The 23139-nt window shown below is 41.4% G+C and overlaps 1 protein-coding gene across 1 annotated transcript in view; it reads right to left on the bottom strand.

Annotated features, from left to right (window-relative positions):
- PCNX2 (pecanex 2) overlaps positions 1 to 23139 on the bottom strand; it is a 3673975-nt gene that overhangs the window by 792705 nt on the left and 2858131 nt on the right. The window contains exon 25 of the mRNA XM_063443387.1: positions 7937 to 7954. Within this exon, the coding sequence (XP_063299457.1) occupies positions 7937 to 7954 (18 nt within the window). The remainder of the gene's footprint in view (positions 1 to 7936; positions 7955 to 23139) is intronic.

Here is a 23139-nt window from a genome sequence, read left to right as displayed (position 1 = left end):
TTGGACTCGCTGGTGCTCCAGCAGAGGTTCGCACACACTTTGAATACTTGATCTGCGTTATCAAGAACCAATGTTGACTTTAATAAAAGGCTGTATTTCCCCCCCCCCCTCCCCTCTTCCTTTCTGTACCCCATCATCTCCCATTTTGTGCTGCATATGTGAAAAAAAAAATGTCAATAAAAAATTAGACATTGGAAAAAAAAATAAAGATCACAGGCTTCTGCTACCAGTTTCCTTAACTTGGGAGAAGGAAGTAGTAAGGGCTATGGCATTGATAGATTCCGGTGCTGCTGAGAATTTTATCGACCAAGCCTTTGCTATTAAGAACAATTTCCCATCCCAGCTAAGGGAGACACCCTTGGCCGTTGAGGCCATAGATGGTAGACAACTACTAGACCCTGTTATCTTTCGTGAAACCATACCCATTAGTTTAAATGTTGGTATCCTACACGTGGAGAATTTATCTCTTTTGCTCATTTCATCCCCTTCCGTTCCCATAGTTCTGGGGTACCCATGGTTGAAGAAACATAACCCTATTATCGATTGGAAGTTAGGGGAGATACTCTCGTGGGGCCAGGGTTGCCAGGATAGGTGTTTATGCAAGGTTTCTCCATTAGCTAATGTTAACATACCTGAGACTCCTATTCAGTCCACAGAAAGACAGATACCGGACCTTTACCTAGACTTAAAGGCAGTATTTGACAAGAAGAATGCCGATTCTTTGCCGCCACACAGGCCATTTGATTGTAAAATTAAGCTTCTACCTGGGACTATGCCTCCGAGGGGCCATGTATATCCTTTGTCTGTTCAGGAAAACTTGGTTCTAGAGGAGTATATTCGGGAGAATTTAGAAAAGGGATTCATTAGGAGGTCTTCTTCCCCGGCCGGGGCTGGGTTCTTTTTCGTTAAGAGAAAGGATGGCACGCTGAGACCTTGTATCGATTACCGAGGCTTGAATAAAATAACTGTCAGAAATGCCTATCCTATTCCACTTATTACCGAGTTATTTGATCGTCTTAAGGGCTCCAAAATCTTCACCAAGTTAGATCTCAGAGGGGCATATAATTTGGTGAGAGTCCAGCAGGGACACGAGTGGATGACGGTGTTCAATACTCGGTACGGTCACTATGAATACACAGTTATGCCGTTTGGACTTTGCAATGCTCCTGCAGTATTTCAGGATCTGATTAATGAGGTACTTAGGGAGTTTCAACATGATTGTGTCATTGTCTACCTAGACGACATACTGATACACTCTAGGGAGATTGAAACTCACCATAGACAGGTCAGAGCGGTATTACAGAAACTTCTGCAACATGGTCTATACTGTAAATTGGAAAAATGCAGCTTTGATCAGTCTCAGATAGATTTTCTTGGTTACGTGATTTCTGGGGAAGGTTTTAAGATGGACCCTGACAAACTCCAGTCTATTTTAGATTGGCCATTACCTAAGGGACTCAAGGCTATTCAGAGGTTTATTGGTTTCTCCAATTATTATAGGCGCTTCATTAAGGGTTACTCGTCTATTATTGCGCCCATTACCAATATGACCAAACAGGGGGCAGAAACTAAGACGTGGTCTCCTGAAGCTCTCGCTGCTTTCAAGAGGCTCAAAGAACTTTTTGCTTCTGCTCCAATATTAGTCCATCCTGATACGACTTTGCCGTTTCTACTCGAGGTCGATGCCTCTGAGACAGGAGTAGGTGCGGTTCTGTCACAAAGATTAGCGGTAGATAAACCATTACACCCGTGTGGTTTTTTTTCCAGGAAACTTTCTGGGGCTGAGAGCAGATATGACATCGGAGACAGGGAACTGTTAGCATTCATTAAAGTCTTAAAGGAGTGGAGACATTTGTTGGAGGGGACCCTACACCCTATTACGATTTTGACAGACCACAAAAACTTGTCATATATTGGGGAGGCTAAGCGCTTATCCTCTAGACAAGCTCGTTGGTCCTTATTCCTGACTCACTTCAATTATGTACTGACTTACAGACCTGGTTCTAAAAACTCTAAAGCCGATGCATTATCTCGCCAATATGAACCTTCTACTGTACCTGAACCAGTTCTTTCTTCTATAGTTCCGAAGTGCAATATCATTGCTAATACGAATCTCAGGATTCATTCTCCATTACTGGCCGAGATCATTAAGTTGCAACATCTCGCACCTAAACAGACCCCTGCGGGTCGTCATTTCGTTCCTCCTGCTTTTCAACTGGAACTTTTACAGTGTTTACATAATAGCAAGATGGCGGGACATCCTGGTATTCGCAAAACTTACGCCTTGATCTCTAAGGACTTCTGGTGGTCTACTTTACGGAGGGATGTTGAGGAGTTCATCGCTGCATGTGAAGTTTGTACTAAAACCAAACAACCCCATACGCTTCCATGTGGACTCCTGCAACCCTTGGAGGTTCCAGAGAAACCATGGTCCTGTTTGGCCATGGACTTTATTGTCGATCTACCTATCTCTAAAAGACAGACTGTTATCCTCACCGTGGTTGACAGGTTTACTAGGATGGCACACTTCATTCCCCTGCCTAAACTTCCGTCTTCTCCCGAATTGGCAGAGATATTCGCCAAGGAGATTTTTCGCCTACATGGGATACCCTCTCAAATTGTATCGGACAGAGGCTCCCAATTTGTTTCCCGCTTTTGGAGGTCCTTCTGCTCTCAACTTGGTATTAAATTAAACTTTTCTTCTGCCTATCATCCTCAGTCTAACGGAGCTGCTGAACGTACCAACCAGAAAATTGAACAATATTTACGATGCTTTGTTTCTGAACACCAGGATGATTGGGTCGGTTTGATTCCTTGGGCGGAGTTTGCACACAACAATCTCGTTTGCGATTCTACTCATTCAAGCCCCTTCTTCATGAATTATGGTTTTCATCCGTCTATTCTTCCTTCGGATTCTCCTTCCCAGGGGGTGCCGTCGGTTGATGTTCATGTTGCCAATTTGAGGAAGTTGTGGGATCAAACTCGACAAATCCTTGTGCACAACTCTATGTTGGTCAAGAAACACGCTGATAAACGTAGAAGGGCGGCTCCGGTCTTTGTTCCAGGTGATAGGGTATGGCTGAGCACGAGGAACATCCGTTTAAAAGTGCCCTCCATGAAGTTCGCTCCTCGTTATATTGGACCCTACAGGGTGCTGACCCGTATCAATCCGGTTGCGTATCGTTTAGCTCTTCCTAATACCTTACGCATTCCGAACTCGTTTCACGTTTCATTGCTGAAACCACTCATATGTAACAGATTTTCCTCCACAATAGCCCCTCCTCGCTCCGTTCAGGTGGAGGGTCAGGAGGAGTATGAGGTCAACTCTATTATTGATTCTCGAATCTCCCGGGGGAGAGTACAATATCTGGTTGATTGGAAGGGATATGGTCCTGAGGAGAGGAGTTGGGTACCTCAGGAGGATGTTCATGCTCCCCGTCTCCGCAGGGCGTATCACTCTCGCTTCCCATCTCGTCCCGGTTCATTCCACCCGGTGGGCGTATCTGAGAGTGGGGGTACTGTCAGGGTACCTGTGGTCTCTACCTCCAAAAGAGGTAGAGACTTAGCTGTTCCACCATCCAGATGGTCTGATGACTCCCTTCCCCGCGGTCTATCCGGTCATGCAAGGCCGGCCGCGAGGGAGTGACTGCCTTTTACACCATCTAGGCAGGAAGTCATCATCAGGACACTCCCCCGGATCGACCTGTCAGTCAATTGCTGCAGGACCAATCAGGACGTCTCGGAGGTGTGGTTACTGCTCTGAACAGGGTATTTAACAGAGCTTCCTTCATTAGCTCATTGCCCTGTCGTGGTTCTAGCTTGTTCTAGTCACTCAGTGCTTGTGTATTCTATTATCCCTTTTGGTTTTGACCCGGCTTGTTTACCTTACTCTGCTTATCTCTGTTACCCTTGATTCGGCTTGTCTCTCGCTTACCTGTCTTCTGTTACCCTCGACCTCGGCTTGTCTTTGACCATTCTATACGGTACTACTTACGTTAGTCCGGCCATTCTAAGGTCCGGTATACGTATCTGGCTACTGTTTGTACTCTGCGTGTTGGATCCCTGTCCCGATCCTGACACATACTAGACTCAGCCACTATGCAAGCTAGCCTGCCGCGCACCAAGGTAGAAAACATTCTTACCAACATAAATCTCTACATACAACTCGGTACTTGCAACCGCAAAGAACTACAGTCTCTGCTGGGGTCACTCAATTTTGCTATGCGCATCATACCTCAAGGCCGTGCTTTCATCTCACGACTACTTTACATGTTCCCACTTTTTAGACATGATGCACACAGGTTATCCCTGGATACCCAAGCCACGGCAGACGTACTCATGTGGAGAAACTTTTTAAGCACCTGGAATCGTAAAAGTATGTTCCTCCCTAAATTGTCTGACTCCTCACCTACCATCTGGTCAGATGCGGCGTCTACCACAGGTTTTGCAGCAATTTATGGGAACGAATGGCTTTGGGGCAGCTGGCCTTCAGAGGTTCAGGACCTGGAGGGTTTTTCCACTACCTCAGCTCTGTTTGAGATATATCCCATCGTGGCGGCTGCTGTGGCATGGGGGCATTTATGGGCAGGTTCGTCAGTCCGTTGCTACTCAGACAACCAAGCAACTTGTCACATTATTAACAAAGGCCGATACAAATCACTGACCATTATGAGATTCCTGAGGAAACTCACTTGGTTGGCTGCATGTCATAATTTCTTCTTGTTTTGTGTTCATGTTCCAGGTGTATGTAACACGGCTGCTGACAATTTGTCTCGCGTTAAATTCCAGGCTTTTCGTCAAATACTCCCGTCAGCATCACGAACAGCCACGGCCACTCCACTATTCCACCATCTAGTAATGGACTAGACGCTATCATGCAACATAGCAGAACATTGTCCCAATCAGCACTGTCTACTAATAACCGGATAACTTATGACAGAGCTTTCATTTTATTTAAAAGATTCCTTTCGGAACACAACATCTTACAACCTTTCATCATGACATCCTTGTTGGGGTTTGCTTCTTTTTGCCACCTCAAACTAAAACTATCATACAACACAATCAAACTATATCTGACAGGCGTCCAACACCACATGCTATCTTTACAACCAAACAAATCGAGTTTCATGTCCTCCTACCAAATTAAGAACATCCTTAGGTGTATTCAGAGATCCGAACCTCTACGTACGGCCCAGAGGCTACCTAAAGATTTTCATATTTTTAAAGACTTATCCAACTTGCTAGATTTAAAACCCTTTGCCAACAGCACAAATCTTGTCATTAAAACCGCAATATACGTAGCTTTTTATGGTTTCTTGAGACCAAGAGAATTTAACGCCATCAGCACGACACAGTCCACTTACATCCTACTTCATTTACACTTAACAAAACACATGGACTATTATATCTTGACTCTGCCTCACTCCAAAACCAGTCAACATGCACCTCCAGTAGAGGTTAAGAACTATCCTACTCACAACATGTGGTGCCCCGTCAAACTACTGGACTCATATATCCAGCATAGCAACGCACCACTCAACCACTTTTCAGTCTACTCACTACTACCACCTTTATGACACACGTCAGGTCTTTACTTACACAGCTGGGCCTCAAATCAGCTAACTATTCAGGCCACTCCTTCCGCATAGGAGCGGCCTCCACAGCATCCAGTGCAAACATCCCAGTTCATGTTATCAAGTCACTGGGGCGCTGGAAATCATCTGCTTACTCTATATACATACCTAACCCGGTACAAGAAGTAAGAAATGCTTTTCAAGACATGTCTGGTTAAAATATATGTATATTGCTGGTATGTAATAAATTAGATTTTCTTTTTTTGCCCTCTTTATTTACAGGCCTACCTCATCGTCGGTTCCTGCACACCACAAACGACTTGCTCTTTTAATACCATCCTACACTGATCAGTGTTTTGTTTCTTCTGTACTATCATGAGCCCTTAACACAAATATAAATATAATATATGTGTGTGTGTGTGTGTGTGTGTGTATATATATGTATATATATATATATGTGTAAAGAAATAAACTTGGCACTCACCCTTTTCAAAAAAAAATTTTTCTCAATGTTCTTGCCTGGGTGCCGACCTCAGCGTCAGTATAAATATTCCAATGTGATAATAAGGTGCACTCACAGGACTTTTTTCAGTAACTTACTTTATTTTTAAGAAGTGAATTCCATGTGAAAATATCATAAATCGACGTTTCGACCCCTATAGGGTCGTTTTCAAGATCAATCTTACAGTGTACAACCATGCATATATATAGGTGTTTACTAATAATCACTTACCTAAACGGTGTGTGTGAACAAAGCTCCCGCTCGAAAATCCGAAACCCGGAAGTGATTCTGTGCCACCACGTGACTGCGTGTGATGACGCGTGTGCGTCGTTGCAAGGCAACGGGTCTAAACAAAACATAGCTTCCAATGGAATACCTATTCCGCGGGCTGCGAACAGCTCTAGGGGGGCTCGATCATGATCCTAAGTGCCAGTGACTGAGTGGTACCTGCCAATAGTAATTGGCAAGGTCCATCCCTGCTTCCCCATGGAGGATTACTGTAATACATTATCTGAACTGTCCGAGAATTAATCGAGGACTACAAACAAAAGTGACATCACACGTGAAAAATTGTGAAAGTGACAGTGCTGAAACATGAAAAATTAAAAATAGAAACGTCCTACCAAATCATCCTCGGACAGTCCTACTGAACATAGCTCTAGAGATAATATGGTGTTAATTCTTATGTAAGATACTAAGTGCATAGATAATGTCACTTTATACACATGTATATTGTATCCTAATATGTAAGTGGAGCATATAATACGTGCTACTATATGATAACAACTTAATATACATATTCTTTACAATTAATCCATATTTACAACATATAATGGTGCCCATCCAAACTTATGGACGAAATATGCACATATCGTGCTGCAGAATGTATACTGATAACCAGTATAAGGCCATAATGCCCTTCTATTATGGGCCTATTAAAGGTGAAAACGTAAACCCAGTTCATCTATACTGGGCACTGTGGTATGCCTGATAGATTCCTTACCTATTGTTTAATTTTAGTACTTAAGATAACGAGTCAATTATTGATTCACTAAATGAATTATAGTATCTATGAGAAGCTTATTTACAAACAAAACCCAGAGGATTACGGTTATTTGGTGACAAAAAGTGTCTCACAGCTAGACTGCCCAAACATGTCCTGAATATATGCCTATAATTCACAAAAACATAGAGTATGTGTTATATTCGTTCAAGCCACGAGGTGTGACAGTGTCCAAAGTAAAAATCCAATATGCTTCTCTTTGAAGCAATATTTTGGATCTGTCCCCACCACGAGGTAAAGGTGGAACATGATCTATCGCCATGAATCTGAGTGTAGGAAGTCTATGTGATGCTGCAAGGTAATGTTTGGCTACCGGTTTATCCGTCTTTTGATCCCTGAAGGCTGTCATAATGCCAGATCTGTGGCCTCGGATACGATCTCGTAGGGTAAGGTCCGTCTTCCCTACATAGGATAATCCACATGGACAGGTTATTAGGTAGATGACGTGATCTGTAGTACACGTGATGTAGTGTGGAATTTTAATTCTTTTGCCACTATGAGGGTGGGCAAAGGAGTTGCCAGAGTTCATGTGGCTACACGTGACGCACCCACTGCATCTGTAGCATCCCAATTTCTTCTGTATGACATTTTTCTTATAGCTTTGTATAGGGTCATTCCGAATTAAGATGTCTCGTAAATTTCTATTTCTTTTGTAGCTGATGATGGGTTTCTTGTTGAATATGACAGGTAGTTGTTTGTCCGACTCCAGTATGTCCCAATGTTTTTCTATAGATTGTCGGATTTGTGTAGATCCAGTATGGTAAGTAAGTGGTAAGTACATTTTGGGTATGTCGCTACTAACTTCCCCTTGTGTTTCTTTAGTCTCCTGTGTCCATTTTTCAAATGCCCGAGTTTTGGCTTTCTCAAGTGTTTTTGGCTGGTAGCCTCTTTCTTGAAATCTGTGGGTCATATCATTCAATTGTTTCTCTCGGTTCTTTTCGTCGCTGTTGTACCTAAGGACACGCATATATTGAGATATGGGTAGGGAGTCTTTGAAATGCTTCGGATGGTAACTGGTGTTGGAGAGTAATGTGTTTCTATCGGTTTTCTTGCGATGGAGTGAATATCCAAATTTATTCCCCTCTTTATATATAGTGACATCGAGGAAAGGGATTGCTTCATCACTATGTGTCAGTGTGAACTTAACTGGTGATGTTAATTGATTGATATTGGCTACCATCTCTTCCAATTCTTTAGACGAGCCCTTCCATATCATAAGTACATCGTCGACAAAACGATAATAAGCTAAGATCTTGTCCGAAGATTGATGCAAAATATGTTGATGTTCAAATTGGGACATATAGGCATTGGCATAAGAAGGTGCCATAGCCGCCCCCATTGCAGTTCCAGTCAATTGTAAGTAAAATAAATCTTCGAATTTAAAGTAATTGCAGGTAAGTGCAATGCTTAAGAATTCTAAAAGGTACCCCTATAATCCCTCGTGGGGATTATAGGCATATATTCAGGACATGTTTGGGCAGTCTAGCTGTGAGACACTTTTTGTCACCAAATAACCGTAATCCTCGGGGTTTTGTTTGTAAATAAGCTTCTCATAGATACTATAATTCATTTAGTGAATCAATAATTGACTCGTTATCTTAAGTACTAAAATTAAACAATAGGTAAGGAATCTATCAGGCATACCACAGTGCCCAGTATAGATGAACTGGGTTTACGTTTTCACCTTTAATAGGCCCATAATAGAAGGGCATTATGGCCTTATACTGGTTATCAGTATACATTCTGCAGCACGATATGTGCATATTTCGTCCATAAGTTTGGATGGGCACCATTATATGTTGTAAATATGGATTAATTGTAAAGAATATGTATATTAAGTTGTTATCATATAGTAGCACGTATTATATGCTCCACTTACATATTAGGATACAATATACATGTGTATAAAGTGACATTATCTATGCACTTAGTATCTTACATAAGAATTAACACCATATTATCTCTAGAGCTATGTTCAGTAGGACTGTCCGAGGATGATTTGGTAGGACGTTTCTATTTTTAATTTTTCATGTTTCAGCACTGTCACTTTCACAATTTTTCACGTGTGATGTCACTTTTGTTTGTAGTCCTCGATTAATTCTCGGACAGTTCAGATAATGTATTACAGTAATCCTCCATGGGGAAGCAGGGATGGACCTTGCCAATTACTATTGGCAGGTACCACTCAGTCACTGGCACTTAGGATCACGATCGAGCCCCCCTAGAGCTGTTCGCAGCCCGCGGAATAGGTATTCCATTGGAGGCTATGTTTTGTTTAGACCCGTTGCCTGGCAACGACGCACACGCGTCATCACACGCAGTCACGTGGTGGCACAGAATCACTTCCGGGTTTCGGATTTTCGAGCGGGAGCTTTGTTCACACACACCGTTTAGGTAAGTGATTATTAGTAAACACCTATATATATGCATGGTTGTACACTGTAAGATTGATCTTGAAAAAGACCCTATAGGGGTCGAAACGTCGATTTATGATATTTTCACATGGAATTCACTTCTTAAAAATAAAGTAAGTTACTGAAAAAAGTCCTGTGAGTGCACCTTATTATCACATTGGAATATTTATACTGACGCTGAGGTCGGCACCCAGGCAAGAACATTGAGAAAAAAATTTTTTGAAAAGGGTGAGTGCCAAGTTTATTTCTTTATTTATGTATGGTATTGCGTTGTACCATCTTGTGCACCCCCAGCAGAGTCAATATATTTTCTGTCACATTCACTAAACGGTGATTTTAGTGACTATCTTTTCAAGATTGTTTAACATGGAGGATTTCTTATCCAGAGCTGGAGCTTTGGCAGAGACTGCAGAAACATTGACTATCACAGATATACAGGCACAGGCAGTATTATGGCCCTCCACTGCAAGTGAATTAACCCACACTAACACCGCTAAGGATCTTTACAATGATTTAATAAAATTAAAGAGACGGGAGGTGGATCTTGATTTACATGGCATTTTCATCTCCGATTACTACAGAGCCAAAAGGATCCCTAGAGGGTTTAGAGTAAGAAATGCACCAACTATAGGTAGACAGAATCCAGAGTTCTGCAAGAAATGGATGAATATTGCGAACAAATGTTCTTTGGACTGGATGGTTATAGTGGTGGAGGAGGTTGGAAAATAATTAATTGGGGTGAAGCACTCCATACAGGAGTTCGAGATCTCTAATGTATTACCCTTACAATCTTCAGCGGCAACCACACAAATGTTAAAACTACAGGAAGACATTAATAAATACAAAAACGAACTTATTAGGTTTAAAAAGCAAAAATTGGCTAAAGTCAATCATGATTATCAATACCACCAAGTTTACAGGTGGCTTAGTGGCACACAGTCTTCAAATAGAGATCAAGTTCCCAGATACAGATATCGGATTAAGAAACCTTCGTTCCAAACGGTCGATATTAGTTCAGGAGAGTCGGCGTCGGACGCTGAAACTAGAGAGGACAAAAATCAGGGAAGATCAGAACCTTTTTTAGAAAGGGACCCGTCTCCACAAGAATCCCCAGGGACATCCCGAATGGATACCAGAGGCATAAAAAGAACAGAATTCCACGTAGAGGACAGAAGGGGAGACAGACACATAAGTTCCAAGGGCAAACCACCCATACGGAAGAGGTAACTAACGTCTTTAATCTCTCTCAAAAAATTCTGAAGGCTGATCATTATTCTGCACTCATAAAGGGATTAACATTTGTACCGGTATCCAAACCAGAGCCGTTTAAAATGGAAGTAGAGATGTATAAATTACAACGAACCCTCATCAATAATGAACACCGGAAGGACATCCGACCAGGCAATTCAATAAATCCATTTAAACCGAAATACATCAAGGAGGTAAAGACAACAAATAACTCAATTAAAACCTTTATGCAAACATTAAAGAAAGATAATGAAAACATTACCAAGAAACCCCTGGATCATAGACAAAATCTAACAAAAGGTGAATGGGAGGCAATTATGGATCTAAAACAAGACCCGAATATAATCATTCGAGCTGCGGATAAAGGGGGTGCCATCGTTATAATGTCATACCATCAATACAGGACAGAAATTATGCGTCAATTATCTGACACCACTACTTACCAAAGACTCACGTTCGATCCCACCATTAAGTTTCAAAAGAGGATCATGGAACATATCACGATGGGACTACAGATGGGATATTTGGACGTGTCTACATCCAAGTACTTATTTGTGGACCACCCCCCCACGAGGGGGGTATAAAGGCCCTCAGAGAAATACTTGAAATATCAGAAAAATATCATGGACCACCAATAGAGTACCTTTTAGAATTCTTAAGCATTGCACTTACCTGCAATTACTTTAAATTCGAAGATTTATTTTACTTACAATTGACTGGAACTGCAATGGGGGCGGCTATGGCACCTTCTTATGCCAATGCCTATATGTCCCAATTTGAACATCAACATATTTTGCATCAATCTTCGGACAAGATCTTAGCTTATTATCGTTTTGTCGACGATGTACTTATGATATGGAAGGGCTCGTCTAAAGAATTGGAAGAGATGGTAGCCAATATCAATCAATTAACATCACCAGTTAAGTTCACACTGACACATAGTGATGAAGCAATCCCTTTCCTCGATGTCACTATATATAAAGAGGGGAATAAATTTGGATATTCACTCCATCGCAAGAAAACCGATAGAAACACATTACTCTCCAACACCAGTTACCATCCGAAGCATTTCAAAGACTCCCTACCCATATCTCAATATATGCGTGTCCTTAGGTACAACAGCGACGAAAAGAACCGAGAGAAACAATTGAATGATATGACCCACAGATTTCAAGAAAGAGGCTACCAGCCAAAAACACTTGAGAAAGCCAAAACTCGGGCATTTGAAAAATGGACACAGGAGACTAAAGAAACACAAGGGGAAGTTAGTAGCGACATACCCAAAATGTACTTACCACTTACTTACCATACTGGATCTACACAAATCCGACAATCTATAGAAAAACATTGGGACATACTGGAGTCGGACAAACAACTACCTGTCATATTCAACAAGAAACCCATCATCAGCTACAAAAGAAATAGAAATTTACGAGACATCTTAATTCGGAATGACCCTATACAAAGCTATAAGAAAAATGTCATACAGAAGAAATTGGGATGCTACAGATGCAGTGGGTGCGTCACGTGTAGCCACATGAACTCTGGCAACTCCTTTGCCCACCCTCATAGTGGCAAAATAATTAAAATTCCACACTACATCACGTGTACTACAGATCACGTCATCTACCTAATAACCTGTCCATGTGGATTATCCTATGTAGGGAAGACGGACCTTACCCTACGAGATCGTATCCGAGGCCACAGATCTGGCATTATGACAGCCTTCAGGGATCAAAAGACGGATAAACCGGTAGCCAAACATTACCTTGCAGCATCACATAGACTTCCTACACTCAGATTCATGGCGATAGATCATGTTCCACCTTTACCTCGTGGTGGGGACAGATCCAAAATATTGCTTCAAAGAGAAGCATATTGGATTTTTACTTTGGACACTGTCACACCTCGTGGCTTGAACGAATATAACACATACTCTATGTTTTTGTGAATTATAGGCATATATTCAGGACATGTTTGGGCAGTCTAGCTGTGAGACACTTTTTGTCACCAAATAACCGTAATCCTCGGGGTTTTGTTTGTAAATAAGCTTCTCATAGATACTATAATTCATTTAGTGAATCAATAATTGACTCGTTATCTTAAGTACTAAAATTAAACAATAGGTAAGCAATCTATCAGGCATACCACAGTGCCCAGTATAGATGAACTGGGTTTACGTTTTCACCTTTAATAGGCCCATAATAGAAGGGCATTATGGCCTTATACTGGTTATCAGTATACATTCTGCAGCACGATATGTGCATATTTCGTCCATAAGTTTGGATGGGCACCATTATATGTTGTAAATATGGATTAATTGTAAAGAATATGTACATTAAGTTGTTATCATATAGTAGCACGTATTATATGCTCCACTTACATATTAGGATACAATATACATGTGTATAAAGTGACATTATCTATGCACTTAGTATCTTACATAAGAATTAACACCATATTATCTCTAGAGCTATGTTCAGTAGGACTGTCCGAGGATGATTTGGTAGGACGTTTCTATTTTTAATTTTTCATGTTTCAGCACTGTCACTTTCACAATTTTTCACGTGTGATGTCACTTTTGTTTGTAGTCCTCGATTAATTCTCGGACAGTTCAGATAATGTATTACAGTAATCCTCCATGGGGAAGCAGGGATGGACCTTACCAATTACTATTGGCAGGTACCACTCAGTCACTGGCACTTAGGATCACGATCGAGCCCCCCTAGAGCTGTTCGCAGCCCGCGGAATAGGTATTCCATTGGAGGCTATGTTTTGTTTAGACCCGTTGCCTGGCAACGACGCACACGCGTCATCACACGCAGTCACGTGGTGGCACAGAATCACTTCCGGGTTTCGGATTTTCGAGCGGGAGCTTTGTTCACACACACCGTTTAGGTAAGTGATTATTAGTAAACACCTATATATATGCATGGTTGTACACTGTAAGATTGATCTTGAAAAAGACCCTATAGGGGTCGAAACGTCGATTTATGATATTTTCACATGGAATTCACTTCTTAAAAATAAAGTAAGTTACTGAAAAAAGTCCTGTGAGTGCACCTTATTATCACATTGGAATATTTATACTGACGCTGAGGTCGGCACCCAGGCAAGAACATTGAGAAAAATTTTTTTTGAAAAGGGTGAGTGCCAAGTTTATTTCTTTATTTATGTATGGTATTGCGTTGTACCATCTTGTGCACCCCCAGCAGAGTCAATATATTTTCTGTCACATTCACTAAACGGTGATTTTAGTGACTATCTTTTCAAGATTGTTTAACATGGAGGATTTCTTATCCAGAGCTGGAGCTTTGGCAGAGACTGCAGAAACATTGACTATCACAGATATACAGGCACAGGCAGTATTATGGCCCTCCACTGCAAGTGAATTAACCCACACTAACACCGCTAAGGATCTTTACAATGATTTAATAAAATTAAAGAGACGGGAGGTGGATCTTGATTTACATGGCATTTTCATCTCCGATTACTACAGAGCCAAAAGGATCCCTAGAGGGTTTAGAGTAAGAAATGCACCAACTATAGGTAGACAGAATCCAGAGTTCTGCAAGAAATGGATGAATATTGCGAACAAATGTTCTTTGGACTGGATGGTTATAGTGGTGGAGGAAGTTGGAAAAGAATTAATTGGGGTGAAGCACTCCATACAGGAGTTCGAGATCTCTAATGTATTACCCTTACAATCTTCAGCGGCAACCACACAAATGTTAAAACTACAGGAAGACATTAATAAATACAAAAACGAACTTATTAGGTTTAAAAAGCAAAAATTGGCTAAAGTCAATCATGATTATCAATACCACCAAGTTTACAGGTGGCTTAGTGGCACACAGTCTTCAAATAGAGATCAAGTTCCCAGATACAGATATCGGATTAAGAAACCTTCGTTCCAAACGGTCGATATTAGTTCAGGAGAGTCGGCGTCGGACGCTGAAACTAGAGAGGACAAAAATCAGGGAAGATCAGAACCTTTTTTAGAAAGGGACCCGTCTCCACAAGAATCCCCAGGGACATCCCGAATGGATACCAGAGGCATAAAAAGAACAGAATTCCACGTAGAGGACAGAAGGGGAGACAGACACATAAGTTCCAAGGGCAAACCACCCATACGGAAGAGGTAACTAACGTCTTTAATCTCTCTCAAAAAATTCTGAAGGCTGATCATTATTCTGCACTCATAAAGGGATTAACATTTGTACCGGTATCCAAACCAGAGCCGTTTAAAATGGAAGTAGAGATGTATAAATTACAACGAACCCTCATCAATAATGAACACCGGAAGGACATCCGACCAGGCAATTCAATAAATCCATTTAAACCGAAATACATCAAGGAGGTAAAGACAACAAATAACTCAATTAAAACCTTTATGCAAACATTAAAGAAAGATAATGAAAACATTACCAAGAAACCCCTGGATCATAGACAAAATCTAACAAAAGGTGAATGGGAGGCAATTATGGATCTAAAACAAGACCCGAATATAATCATTCGAGCTGCGGATAAAGGGGGTGCCATCGTTATAATGTCATACCATCAATACAGGACAGAAATTATGCGTCAATTATCTGACACCACTACTTACCAAAGACTCACGTTCGATCCCACCATTAAGTTTCAAAAGAGGATCATGGAACATATCACGATGGGACTACAGATGGGATATTTGGACGTGTCTACATCCAAGTACTTATTTGTGGACCACCCCCCCACGAGGGGGGTATAAAGGCCCTCAGAGAAATACTTGAAATATCAGAAAAATATCATGGACCACCAATAGAGTACCTTTTAGAATTCTTAAGCATTGCACTTACCTGCAATTACTTAAAATTCGAAGATTTATTTTACTTACAATTGACTGGAACTGCAATGGGGGCGGCTATGGCACCTTCTTATGCCAATGCCTATATGTCCCAATTTGAACATCAACATATTTTGCATCAATCTTCGGACAAGATCTTAGCTTATTATCGTTTTGTCGACGATGTACTTATGATATGGAAGGGCTCGTCTAAAGAATTGGAAGAGATGGTAGCCAATATCAATCAATTAACATCACCAGTTAAGTTCACACTGACACATAGTGATGAAGCAATCCCTTTCCTCGATGTCACTATATATAAAGAGGGGAATAAATTTGGATATTCACTCCATCGCAAGAAAACCGATAGAAACACATTACTCTCCAACACCAGTTACCATCCGAAGCATTTCAAAGACTCCCTACCCATATCTCAATATATGCGTGTCCTTAGGTACAACAGCGACGAAAAGAACCGAGAGAAACAATTGAATGATATGACCCACAGATTTCAAGAAAGAGGCTACCAGCCAAAAACACTTGAGAAAGCCAAAACTCGGGCATTTGAAAAATGGACACAGGAGACTAAAGAAACACAAGGGGAAGTTAGTAGCGACATACCCAAAATGTACTTACCACTTACTTACCATACTGGATCTACACAAATCCGACAATCTATAGAAAAACATTGGGACATACTGGAGTCGGACAAACAACTACCTGTCATATTCAACAAGAAACCCATCATCAGCTACAAAAGAAATAGAAATTTACGAGACATCTTAATTCGGAATGACCCTATACAAAGCTATAAGAAAAATGTCATACAGAAGAAATTGGGATGCTACAGATGCAGTGGGTGCATCACGTGTAGCCACATGAACTCTGGCAACTCCTTTGCCCACCCTCATAGTGGCAAAATAATTAAAATTCCACACTACATCACGTGTACTACAGATCACGTCATCTACCTAATAACCTGTCCATGTGGATTATCCTATGTAGGGAAGACGGACCTTACCCTACGAGATCGTATCCGAGGCCACAGATCTGGCATTATGACAGCCTTCAGGGATCAAAAGACGGATAAACCGGTAGCCAAACATTACCTTGCAGCATCACATAGACTTCCTACACTCAGATTCATGGCGATAGATCATGTTCCACCTTTACCTCGTGGTGGGGACAGATCCAAAATATTGCTTAAAAGAGAAGCATATTGGATTTTTACTTTGGACACTGTCACACCTCGTGGCTTGAACGAATATAACACATACTCTATGTTTTTGTGAATTATAGGCATATATTCAGGACATGTTTGGGCAGTCTAGCTGTGAGACACTTTTTGTCACCAAATAACCGTAATCCTCGGGGTTTTGTTTGTAAATAAGCTTCTCATAGATACTATAATTCATTTAGTGAATCAATAATTGACTCGTTATCTTAAGTACTAAAATTAAACAATAGGTAAGCAATCTATCAGGCATACCACAGTGCCCAGTATAGATGAACTGGGTTTACGTTTTCACCTTTAATAGGCCCATAATAGAAGGGCATTATGGCCTTATACTGGTTATCAGTATACATTCTGCAGCACGATATGTGCATATTTCGTCCATAAGTTTGGATGGGCACCATTATATGTTGTAAATATGGATTAATTGTAAAGAATATGTACATTAAGTTGTTATCATATAGTAGCACGTATTATATGCTCCACTTACATATTAGGATACAATATACATGTGTATAAAGTGACATTATCTATGCACTTAGTATCTTACATAAGAATTAACACCATATTATCTCTAGAGCTATGTTCAGTAGGACTGTCCGAGGATGATTTGGTAGGACGTTTCTATTTTTAATTTTTCATGTTTCAGCACTGTCACTTTCACAATTTTTCACGTGTGATGTCACTTTTGTTTGTAGTCCTCGATTAATTCTCGGACAGTTCAGATAATGTATTACAGTAATCCTCCATGGGGAAGCAGGGATGGACCTTGCCAATTACTATTGGCAGGTACCACTCAGTCACTGGCACTTAGGATCACGATCGAGCCCCCCTAGAGCTGTTCGCAGCCCGCGGAATAGGTATTCCATTGGAGGCTATGTTTTGTTTAGACCCGTTGCCTGGCAACGACGCACACGCGTCATCACACGCAGTCACGTGGTGGCACAGAATCACTTCCGGGTTTCGGATTTTCGAGCGGGAGCTTTGTTCACACACACCGTTTAGGTAAGTGATTATTAGTAAACACCTATATATATGCATGGTTGTACACTGTAAGATTGATCTTGAAAAAGACCCTATAGGGGTCGAAACGTCGATTTATGATATTTTCACATGGAATTCACTTCTTAAAAATAAAGTAAGTTACTGAAAAAAGTCCTGTGAGTGCATGAGTGCACCTTATTATCACATTGGAATATATATATGTGTATATATATATATATATATATATATATATATATATATACAGTTGCAAGAAAAAGTATGTGAACCCTTTGGAATGATATGGATTTCTGCACAAATTGGTCATAAAATGTGATCTGATCATCATCTAAGTCACAACAATAGACAATCACAGTCTGCTTAAACTAATAACACACAAAGAATGAAATGTTGCCATGTTTTATTGAACACACCATGTAAACATTCACAGTGCAGGTGGAAAAAGTATGTAAACCCCTAGACTAATGACATCTCCAAGAGCTAATTGGAGTGAGATGTCAGCCAACTGGAGTCCAATCAATGAGATGAGATTGGAGGTGTTGGTTACAGCTGCCCTGCCCTATAAAAAACACACACCAGTTCTGGGTTTGCTTTTCACAAGAAGCATTGCCTGATGTGAATGATGCTTCGCACAAAAGAGCTCTCAGAAGACCTACAATTAAGAATTGTTGACTTGCATAAAGCTGGAAAGGGTTATAAAAGTATCTCCAAAAGCCTTACTGTTCATCAGTCCACGGTAAGACAAATTGTCTATAAATGGAGAAAGTTCAGCACTGCTGCTACTCTCCCTAGGAGTGGCCGTCCTGTAAAGATGACTGCAAGAGCACAGCGCAGACTGCTCAATGAGGTGAAGAAGAATCCTAGAGTGTCAGCTAAACACTTACAAAAGTCACTGGTAAATGCTAACATCCCTGTCAGCTAATCTACAATACGTAAAACACTAAACAAGAATGGATTTCATGGGAGGATACCACAGAGGAAGCCACTGCTGTCCAAACAAAGGATTGCTGCACGTTTACAGTTTGCACAAGAGCACCTGGATGTTCCACAGCAGTACTGGCAAAATATTCTGTAGACAGATGAAACCAAAGTTGAGTTGTTTGGAAGAAACAAACAACACTATGTGTGGCGAAAAAGAGGCACAGCACACCAACATCAAAACCTCATCCCAACTGTGAAGTATGGTGGTGGGGGCATCATGGTTTGGGGCTGCTTTGCTGCGTTAGGGCCTGGACGGATTGCTATCATCGAAGGAAAAATGAATTCCCAAGTTTATCAAGACATTTTGCAGAAGAACTTAAGTCCATCTGCCTACCAGCTGAAGCTCAACAGAAGATGGATGTTGCAACAGGACAATGACCCAAAGCATAGAAGTAAATCAACAACAGAATGGCTTAAACAGAAGAAAATACGCCTTCTGAAGTGGCCCAGTCAGAGTCCTGACCTCAACCCGATTGAGATGCTGTTGCATGACCTCAAGAAAGTGATTCACACCAGACATCCTAAGAATATTGCTGAACTGAAACAGTTCTGTAAAGAGGAATGGTCAAGAATTACTCCTGACCGTTGTGCACGTCTGATCTGCAACTACAGGAAACGTTTGGTTGAAGTTATTGCTGCCAAAGGAGATTCAACCAGTTATTAAATCCAAGAGTTCACATACTTTTTCCTCCTGCACTGTGAATGTTTACATGGTGAGTTCAATAAAAACATGTCAACATTTCATTCTTTGTGTGTTTAGTTTAAGCAAACTGTGATTGTCTATTGTTGTGACTTAGATGATGATCAGATCACATTTTATGACCAATTTGTGCAGAAATCCATATCATTCCAAAGGGTTCACATACTTTTTCTTGCAAAGGTGTGTATATATATATATATGTGTGTGTGTGTATATATATGTGTGTATACTATCTGCCATTATTACCATCATCCCTGTGTTGTTTTCGCAAGCAAGGTTAGGGTTACTTATGCTATAGATATTCCACTAAGGACTTTTATATTTTCTGGACTTAAGTGATCAATTATTTGTATTTTATTGATTTATGTCTTATTTTCTGTTAGCTCCTCGATACTCACACTATATTTTATATTGTGTTCTAAAGGTTTAGGGAATCCCTTTTTCCAGTTCTAGAGCTACCCACTCTTTCTTATTCCCTCTCTCTTCTGTAATATTCGTTTCTGAATATGAGAATACCTATGCTCTATAGTAAATATGTAAACCCAGTTTGAAAGGCCCCATCCTATGGAGATGAGGGTTGTAAAATAAGAGGGGGACATAGATGCAAAGAGCATAAGGGGGGACTTTAAATAATAAAAAAAAAAATACCGGGAACATGCTAATGTCCCACCTATTATTCATTTAGAAAACTAGCTCTTTACTGCATGAGTTTTGGGCCTTTTAACATGGAGGGGACATGTGCCAGCTGACAAATATGTAGGGACGTGAGTGTAACGGACCGTTTCAGCATAAAAGGGAATAAAATCCGTTTAGGCGATAATCCCCTTTTTACAGAAAGGCACAGCTACTGCAGAACATCAAAACTCACGAATTGGATATAGGCGAATACATCAAACTCCCGAACTGTATACCAGGGAATAAGATAGCACTCTAAGCTGGAACCTCACAAATAGCTGCTAGCAGACGAACAGGAAAAGCAGACATCAGCTTACACTCCTAGCAATCAATCTCCAGCAGTATACAGTGAATCCCCCCAAGAACGAGACAAGGCTCCGTGTTGAGGGTCAAGCAGTGGTCTCAGGTGCTGGGGCACCCAGCCTGGTTTTTATTACATGAGTACACATACAGGCCACACCCAGGGGGAGGCATAAAATAACCAATGACATAGATGTTACATCCCACACATCCCCTCCCCTTAGTGTGACACATAATCCCATTATACATACAGTTAAAATATACTTTTTACACAACTTTTATAACTCTAAAACCATACATCACATTCACATAAAAATACATATCCACAATCAATCCATTCAGGGGAACAACATATTAAAAAATGGCATGAATCCGACCAGGGGTTCAAAAGTTACTAAAAGTATCTTTTGTCCCTTACTAGCCGCATGGCAAACCAGTTTAGAAAGGTTTTACATAGGCCTCTATCCTGGAGACAAAGAGGGAAGTAATCCAATTATCCAGGGCTAGAAGCAGACTCCATTAACCACATGGTTACAGAAAGACATAAAGCACTTTAAAATACAGAAAGTTACTTTTTATCCATAACACACAGACATTTCACATATCCCCAGATAGCTGGGATCTGAGCGCACAAAACTACCGAATAGCGCGCAGATCCTATTCACACAGTACAATTGCCATGGAGCTAAAGTCTTTCCCATAGTCTTTCATTATATGAATAGGCTCCATGGTATAGCTATCTGGGGTATCACATTCCCATAAAGTCTGGTCCATAGTCCAAAGGCAGCAGGCGGGCAACCAGGCTCCTCCAATACAATGTGGCGAGATTGGTTCCGTCACAGTGAGTTTTGGCTAATTTTCAGATTATAATAGTGACCAACCAGCACATGCACCCTCCCTGCTGCCCAAGATTTATTGATTTATAATTATAGCTTTATTGGCTCTTTGGATGCTCAATAGACCGCCAAGAACTGTATCTAAAAACTTGATTGTTCTTGGAGAACTTTGGCTACTAGATAGCAATGTTTCACTTAAAGCGGCACTGTCATGCCGAACGTACATTTCTTTAATCGATTCCTCTTCTCTCCCTCTGTCAGGATATGTTCTTCATTTCTTCCTGTCTGCTCTAGTTTTCGTTATAAGACAAAGTTATGTCTAATATTCACGCTGGGACCATAGCCGAAGCCTTGGTCCAGGTCTTCACTTGGATAGGATTTCCAAGGGAAATCATTTTCGATCAAGGAACACAATTTACAACTGCCATTCCCCTACTGCTCTGGTAGAGCTGTGTGGTTAAACCCATATTAAGCTCCCTATATCATCTCCAGATGAACGGACTCTGCAAATGGTTCAACAGCACCCTCAAACAGATGCTATGAACCGTCATATGTGGAAACTGGGAAAAGTTTCTACCCCATCTGTTCGCATAAAGGGAAATCCCTCAGGAGTCCATGGGATTCTCCTCCTTTGACTATTGTGTGGGAGCAAGGGACATGGGTGTCATGATTGTGTTCTTGGGCCTGGCTGGGTTTGAACCTGAGTCTCCTGCTTCCCAGTCAGTAGCCTTACCTTGGGCTCCACACATCCTTTGTTATTTTCTGATGGTTCCTGGTATCCTGTTGTCTGTGTCTCCCTGCCTGGACCCTGCACACCTGTGCCTGATAAGTGGCTGATATTTCCCTATTTAAACCCTGCCGGGCTTGTGTCTCGGGGTCAGATTGTTTTGTTCCTGTTTGGTGTTTCTACTTTTTATCTGACTCCTGGTTCTTGATCCTCTGCTCGTTCTTCGTTTTGCCTGATTGCCGCCTGTCCTGACTAAAGATCCTCCTCCTGGTTCCTTTCCATCGTCCCCTACTTGGCTGAGGACGGCCCCCAGCATTAACATGGAAGCATCTGTATGGACGATAAAACGTTTATTAGGGGCTGGGGCAGCCTAGACAGGAGCATTAATTAGAGCACTTTTTTAGGGTCTGGAAGGCTGTTTCACATTGGGGAGACCACAGGACTTGTCGGGGAAGATTTTTCTTTGTCAAGTTGGTCAGGGGTTTGGCAATAGAACTATAGTCTGGTACGAATCGCCTGTAATACCCAGCAGTGCCCAAGAAGGCTAGTACTTGGGTCTTGGTGTGAGGTGTGGGCCAATTTGTGACCACCTCTATCTTGGCTGGCTCAGGTCACTGCTTTCTGCACTCTACTCGGTGACCCAGGTACTGTACCTCAGCCATCCCAAAATGGCATTTTTCTGGTTTCAGCGTCAGGCCCGCGGCCCGAATCTGATCCAGGACCATTCCTACATGAGCTAAGTTTTACTCTTAGCAGGACTCACTGTGGATCGCTATGTCATCCAGGTAGGCACAGGCGAAATCCTGGAAGCCATCAAGGAGTCTATCTACCAAGCGCTGGAATGTGGCTGGGGCATTCTTCATCCCGAATGGCATGACCTTAAAGTGGTACAAGCCGAAAGGGGGGGATGAATGCCGACTTGGGGATAGCTTCCCTGGCCAGGGGAATTTGCCATTATCCTTTACAGAGCTCAATGGTCGTTAAGTAATTTCCCTTGGCTATGAGATCCAGTAGCTCATCTACCCTGGGCATTGGGTAGGCATCGGTCACGGTATTATC

Source organism: Pelobates fuscus, chromosome 2 (genome assembly GCF_036172605.1).
Source record: "Pelobates fuscus isolate aPelFus1 chromosome 2, aPelFus1.pri, whole genome shotgun sequence".
Lineage (NCBI taxonomy): Eukaryota > Metazoa > Chordata > Amphibia > Anura > Pelobatidae > Pelobates > Pelobates fuscus.
The sequence above is the reverse complement of the archived record's forward strand: the minus strand, read 5'-3'. Positions and strand labels throughout refer to the sequence as shown.